The 7,086-nt window shown below is 52.7% G+C and overlaps 1 protein-coding gene across 1 annotated transcript; it reads left to right on the top strand.

Annotated features, from left to right (window-relative positions):
• The first annotated feature begins 454 nt into the window (after nt 1-454).
• Nucleotides 455-2,285, top strand: GSX1 (GS homeobox 1). Its single transcript, XM_032679794.1, has 2 exons — nt 455-890; nt 1,344-2,285. Exons 1-2 carry the CDS (start codon nt 503-505, stop codon nt 1,697-1,699), a joined length of 744 nt encoding a protein of 247 aa, XP_032535685.1. The 5' UTR covers nt 455-502; the 3' UTR covers nt 1,700-2,285.
• The last annotated feature ends 4,801 nt before the right edge of the window (nt 2,286-7,086 follow it).

Here is a 7,086-nt window from a genome sequence, read left to right as displayed (position 1 = left end):
AGAGGCGAGAGGAGAGAGAAAGGCCGTCGAGGCTGGGGGGCCGACCTGGTGCCACAGGTGGGAAAGGCGCCGGGGGCCTGGCAGGGGAAGCTGGCGCCGGCGGAGACCGCGGCTGCAGCCGGCAAAATAAACAGGGGGGAGCGGGCTGAAAGCTGGGCTGAAAGCGGAGGAGAGCGATAAAGAGAAAGAAAAGAATATTAAATCGCGAGAGAATGAGAAAATAACCCCGCCAAAGGGAGAGGAGGGGAGAGGCCGCCTGCTACGGCGTGGGTGGGGTCGACAAGAATAGAGTACATTATGCAGTTCATTTAGTTAACAAGGGAAATAATGAGGGAGCGTGCGGCTTGAATGCCAAGAGAAGAGCCACAGAAAGCCCATTGAGCGCCCGGCGCCGCCATCACATGGCGCGGGCGCTATTTAAAGCGGGCGGCGGGCCCCGTTCAGCACCACTCAGGCTGGCCAGCGGCGCCGCGCGGGGGCTGCGCGGGCGCTGCGTGGGGCCATGCCGCGCTCCTTCCTAGTGGACTCGCTAGTGCTGCGGGAGGCGGGCGAGAAGAAGGGGGAGGGCAGCCCGCCGCCGCCGCTCTTCCCCTACGCCGTGCACCCCTCGCACCCGCTGCCCGGGCTGCCGGCCGGCGCCTGCCACGCTCGCAAGGCCGGGCTGCTCTGCGTCTGTCCGCTCTGTGTCACCGCCTCCCAGCTGCACCCGCCGCCGCCTGCCATCCCCCTCATCAAGGCCTCCTTCCCCCCCTTCGGCTCCCAGTACTGCCACTCGCCCCTGGCCCGCCAGCAGCACTCTGTCTCCACCGTCAGCGTCGGGCACGCACCGGCGCTCTACCAGAGCGCCTACCCGCTGCCAGACCCCCGTCAGTTCCACTGCATCTCCGTGGGTAAGGGGGAAGGGGTGGGAAGCGGGGTGATGCATGCCTGCATGACAGCACTGAACCGGGGAGGTGATGGGGATCCCGGGGGAACCTGCCGAAGGCACCGGGGGAGGAGAGTCCCTACCCAGCACTAGCAGGTTGGACGGGGAGTCCCGGCACCTCTCTCTGCTGGTGCCTCGGACGATGCGCAGGGGAAGCCCTGCTGCTGTCCGCCGAGCCTCCGATCCAGGCCGTGCGAACGGGGAGAGGCGGCCGCGGTACCCCGTGAGCTCGGACTCCAGCCTGGCAGCCGCTTGCCGGGTCACCGGCCTCCTGGGGACGAGGAAGGTTTGTGACCCTCCAGAGCGGGCGGCGAGGAGGGCTCAGCGGGGACCAGGGGGTGACCTACGCTGCGGGGTGGGCGGCGGCGTGTCCGGCGGGTCCGGCAGGTCCTGACCGTGCGCTCTGCTCCGTTCCCAGACAGCACGTCCAGCCAGCTGCCCAGCAGCAAGCGGATGCGCACCGCCTTCACCAGCACGCAGCTCCTGGAGCTGGAGAGGGAGTTCGCCTCGAACATGTACCTCTCCCGGCTGCGGCGAATCGAGATCGCCACCTACCTGAACCTCTCCGAGAAGCAGGTGAAGATCTGGTTCCAGAACCGACGGGTCAAGCACAAGAAAGAAGGCAAAAGTAGCTCACACCGGGGCGGGGGGAGCGGCCACAGCTGCAAATGCTCATCCCTTTCCACCATCAAATGCTCGGAAGACGACGAGGACTTGCGCATGTCTCCGTCCTCCTCGGGGAAGGACGACAGAGGTCTCGCAGTCACGCCCTAGCCCCCCGCACACCCACCCCGGCTCCCCAGGAACTGTGGCGAGAGCAGGGGAAGGAGGCCTGCCTGCCCCGGTGCTGAAATGCAGCCGAAGGATTTTATACTGTTTTGTATAATTTGTGTAATTTACAAAGGACTTTCTAGTCTTTCTAGACCCCCGGCCCATGAGGACGGGTACCCTGGCACCCTGTTGTAAATAAATTGCTCCCTAGGACCCCAGGCGTCTCCCCGTAGTACTCTCTCACTTGTCTCCTCGCAGGCACAGCCCCAAGCCCGGGAAGGTCCTCGCAGACCTCCCCGCGCACCGAGACGGGCGCGGATGCTGCGCGGTGCCGGGAGGTGCGTCCGCCTGGAGGGATACCTGTCCTGAGCTTTCTCCGGTAACTCGGCGGTGCCTGAAAGCAGGCGGATGGGGAGGGTCGAAGGCTGCTTGGATTATTATATTTCCTTTTCCCCTTTTTTTTCTTTCAAAAATTGCTCTCGGTTTTGTTTCGACTTAGTCGCTGCCGGGCACACAGCTGTGGTTATACCGTTCCGTCCCACTCCCTCCCCCCGGGAGATATTTATTTATTTATTTATGTGCAGATGATGGCGATGATAATAATGATTATGATAACAATAAAAGCTCGTTGGTGGTTTATGTCCTTCCCTTCGCGTAGAAAGCAGCCACTCGGTGTTTGCAATCGTGCGCTGGGAGCGCCGTCGCTCTCCAACTCACTCCGCCGTAGCCCGGCACCGGGACCCTCCCGCCCCGGAGAGCGCAGATGGCGGGGACTCTTCCTTTCCCTGAGTCGAGTTGAAGGTACGGGGTGCGGGGGACCCTTGCCCCCTGTCCCGGGAGCTTTTTCGGTCCTCCCCGCGAAGATAAAGGTCGGGCTGGGGAGAGACTGGGCTGAACACATTTCCTTCCCACCCCAGTAGCAAGTCTGCCGGAGAGAGATGCACGATGTGTACCCATAGATACGTACGGCTGCACTTGAATACAAACACCTGGCTGATGGAGGGCTCGGTTCCTCTCCATGTGTCCGCTGCCATCAGCGGCGAAGGACCTCCTCGGCCTCTCGCTAACCCGTCGGGGCTGAGGCCAGGGCCGGCCGTACTAGGGCTCCCTCACAACCACCGGGCTCCGGCAGCCCCGCTCTGCCACCGCATCCTCCCGGCAGCACTTTGCCGTTTTTACGCGCGATGGCTCATCCCGGTGGCTCTGGGAGAGCCCTGCCGGAAGCAGCTGGCAGGTCCCGCAGACCCGGGGGGGCCACACGCGGCGGCCGGACCGGCATCAAACTCCCGCGAGTGCGGGACCCTCAGGGCCCGGCGCTCCCGCCGCCGCTCCATCTGTGCAGGGAAAGGCCCTTTGTGCGGGGAGCTGCAACACCTGATCCGGCGGGTTTCAGGTCCGGGGAATGTGCTTGGGTCCCTGGGCTACCATCGGTCCCTGCCGGGACGGGACTCATTCTGGAGCATGCCCGAAAGAACGGAGGCCACTGGGAAGAGTCAGGGAGGGAGATGTCATCCCTCATGGGAAATCCCCGTGGAGAAGGTCAACAAAGCTCTGCACACGGGCTGACCTTGCTGTGGGAAGCTGTGCGCTTGGGATCCCTGGGCAGCAAGGATGAAGGTACAGCAGGTGAAATTGCCACTGCTGGGACAGCCTCAACTCCTGTCCATAAAACAAATGTGTTGTCTTTCAGCCTTCCCAGATCCCTGAAGCTCTTTGTATAGCTGTGGGTCCAGGAGATCTACAGGTTCCTATATCTCCATCCCATGGGGGAGCGGAGACCATGACCTTGCAGCCCATGGCACACTGTGAACCTCTGTGGACACCCAGGAAAATGGGAGGTGGAGGGGAACCGTAGACATGACAGTGCAGGACAGGCACAAGGCAGTAGCCATACCCTACTGTGTCTGGCCTGATTTGTGTTCCCTTGCCTGGAAGATGCAAGAACTTGGTGACACTAGGCAGCTGTATTATTAAGATGGGGACACATGGACAAAATCTTTAGGCTGCTTTCTCTCCTTGGTGGTCTGCCTTCACCCACTGACTCATGGGACCCTTAGACCTCTGACTTCTTTCTCCCTGCTCCCTCCTCTGCTTGCTTCCCACATTACCCATGTGAGATGGGATGGCAGGACAAGCTCGAAGTTTGGACACAACATGGGCATCATCTTACTAACTCTTTTTCCCGTGGCTGTTGGGGATGAATTTGGCAGGTCTGAGACCAAAATCTGGCCTTGATATAAGAGTCAGTCAATCTCACTCCGTGCTTGGCCCCATAATCCCTGTGTGCCCTTCCTTCCCCAGTGGACCAGTTTCAAAAGGAAAGACCCCTCAGGGGACCCTAATTGGCACAGCAGGGCCCTGCAGACTCTCCGGCACTCACCTCCCATCCTGTTCACATTTACCAGACTTGTTTTGAAAAGCCGTTGCAAAATAGAGGCAGAAACAGCCTCATGTGGGTTTACCGAGGGGTCTGGCATCCTCTTTAATAGAGCACTGGCACTAAAGTCAACGAACACCCGCAGAGGCATGTGTGTGTGCTCCTCATGCCTGTTCAGCACATGGGTTTGAGCCAGTTGGCTGGCAGTGAGATGGGAGGAACAAGAGAACTGGGTGTTTGAGTGTTGCTATTGAAGTGTTATTGTGGCAGTTGTGTTGAGGCTCTCAAAGTCCTTGTCTGCCAACACATCCCCACCATCTCTCTGGTCCTTCCTGGTACAAGCTCTGATATAAAAAGTGTGCCTCCTCACACTGCTGTTTTGAGACTGAGCAGAGGCAGATAGGGACAGTTCCTCACCATGGTGAGAGAGATGATCAGGTAGTGGCATTGCCCAGCCAGCTTGTTCCTCACTCGCTCTGAAACCTGGGCAGCAGTACCCAGACACCTGGGGGACAAAACACATTTTGAACCAGAGCTGCTGGCCTCCCAAGGTGCAGCTGGAAAACTTTCTAGGTGTGCAGAACCAAGTTCACTATCATATCTTCATTGCAGGCACAGAGGCCATGGGCTGCGAGGAAGGATCTGGCAGTGATGGTGTCCCAGTGGATGCATACACTACAGAGAGTGTGGGCACACATGTGACTGCATCCTTTATGGACTGAGTTTGTCAGCCAGACAATTTGGAACTAATCCTCAGCTCTAAAATGTACCTCATATATGTAAAGTAGCAAAGAGAATTCCCTCGTATGGTATAATTTTGTCTGAACAGCAGTAGAGTATCACAATGGATGCCCCCAACAAGACAGTATTAATATTCTCCAATACACACTGGCCTCTGCTGCAGACCCTGTGTACCTTGCAAAGCCCAGTGGGGCTCTCAGTGCACTTGACAGTCATTATGCCGCATCCACATGCAGAGATAATCCCTCCTTAGTTGGGCATTTTTCTAATTTAGTGAGAAATCATTACAGCAAATGCTCAGTGTCATTTTCAAGGACTCTGAGGTTGGGCAAATTAAAGTCATTTTGCTGTGGGAAGAGCGTGGGCACCTCTGCTAAAGTGAATGTCATAACATGCCAATTTTCAGCTTTCTATCTCTGGCCATTTTGGTGGCAGGTTTCTGAAAGTTACTTAAGCATTTTAGCATCTAAAATGACCGGTCTCACCCAATTACAATGGGAAGCAGATTTAAAAATGCGCAAAGTGAATTTGAATATTTTCCAGCATATACTTTTTTTACTATATTTCCATCTTAAAATTGAATTATTTCTGCCCTCTCATGCAGAGAGGAGACTCTTTGGATGCTATTGAGGCTTTAAAGACTGTGTCCCAGAGGAAAAGTGGCTATTCTGGCAGGGGAAGGAGGACAAAGGATGATGCTGATTTTCAGGGCTCTCTTTTCCACCCATTGGCAATGTTGAATGTGGGTGTTCCATACCCCATCCCATCACATATGTAGCCACTCTCACAGGCGCAAAGTGTGAACATGAAAAATGATAGATTCCTGGAAAAAACCAGAAGTTTGGAGTGAAGAATCTTTTCAATACTAATGGCCTATGTACTTACAACTATTTATTATTAATTTACATTATTTGGCTTTTATATTTATGTGATTTTTATTTCTATATCTAGACTTAATTTCATTCCACATAAAGGCTGCATCAAATAGGTTTGTCAAACATGTATTGGTATTTTAAATGCTGTTTCTCTTAACCACAAAACTAGTATTATTAACCCAGGAATTCCATAATTCAGTTTATCTGTATTTACACAGTGCCAGCTCAGAGTTGACCCAATGGCTCTGGAATAGTGTTTGAAGTAAATGGACTTTCTGCTTTGGAATAGCATTACATTGAGGGTAGCTGGGTGTTTCTTTCACTCTTGTTTACTAGGAGTGAATTTTACCTGTTAATTTACTGGGATAGCAAGGCTTCATTTTTAATCCTTAGGTTCCTGAGGGTGGCTATGAAATTTGATTCTCTAATGACAATATAATTTTGTCTGTGAACGTGATTACTCTAAAATACAGGTGGGTGTTTACAAAAAATCCTAAATAAAATGGTTTTGTATGATATTCCTAATGATTTGAAGACAGGTACATCAGTAGCTATCTCTCAATTACATTAATTTTGAAAGTGTTTTTGGTATGAACATAAAGTACTCATTTATCAGGATGTAATTATGCAAGATCAGGACATCTCCTAGGATACAGACACTGATGATGACAGCAAAAGTCTGGGCCTGGTGCTTAATATGTCTGTAGCCATACGAGAGTGGCTGCCCAGTGCTGGACAGTTAACTACTCTGGAAGTACTCTATGTATTCTATATTATATAACCCATATAAACTCATGTATATATAAATTAAAACAAACTAATTAACTAAAAAAAGAAATAGCAGCTATCATAAACAGGAAAAAAAAATCTTCATTCTTAAGTTTGCTATATTCCCTTTCTCATTCTGCTGAAAGCTTCTCTAATTTTCCCCTTTCCTTCTTGATATTTTCTATTAGGTTTGTTCCCAACAGAGGACACATGGAAAAGAGTACATTTTAATCATATATTTAATACCAGTCTGTATAGATCAAACCGGAAAAACATATCAGTAGAATCTCAGGATGGATTCAATATGTGCCTTGGATTCATTTGCTCCTGTCAGATCTGTGTCTGTTCTCTTTCTCAGCCTCAGCTTTCCAATTATTAAGTGTATTAGCATCAGTCACAGACTATGAATACATTATTTTATGCACTTTGCAGCCAGATGGATAGTGACTCCCATACTTAAACACAGGTGTGTACTAGTATGTTAGATCTTGGATGGGAGTATTTGGTTTGGATTGGTCTCCAGTCACCGCTTCAGAAGGGTCTGCTACAGGTCCTTTCTGCCAGTCTGATGAGGATGTCAGATACCCTGGTGCATCTAAAATATCACTAGGCACACATCCAGGCACAAG

The sequence above is a fragment of the Chiroxiphia lanceolata genome, chromosome 2 (assembly GCF_009829145.1).
Source record: "Chiroxiphia lanceolata isolate bChiLan1 chromosome 2, bChiLan1.pri, whole genome shotgun sequence".
NCBI lineage: Eukaryota > Metazoa > Chordata > Aves > Passeriformes > Pipridae > Chiroxiphia > Chiroxiphia lanceolata.
The sequence above is the reverse complement of the archived record's forward strand: the minus strand, read 5'-3'. Positions and strand labels throughout refer to the sequence as shown.

What these genes read in the sequence shown, in the direction of transcription:
- GSX1 (XM_032679794.1), top strand. Translation starts at nt 503, where the DNA reads ATGCCGCGCTCCTTCCTAGTGGACTCGCTAGTGCTGCGGGAGGCGGGC. An exon ending in GTTCCACTGCATCTCCGTGG is followed by an intron (nt 891 to 1,343) that starts GTAAGGGGGAAG and finishes CTCCGTTCCCAG; the next exon opens with ACAGCACGTCCAGCCAGCTG.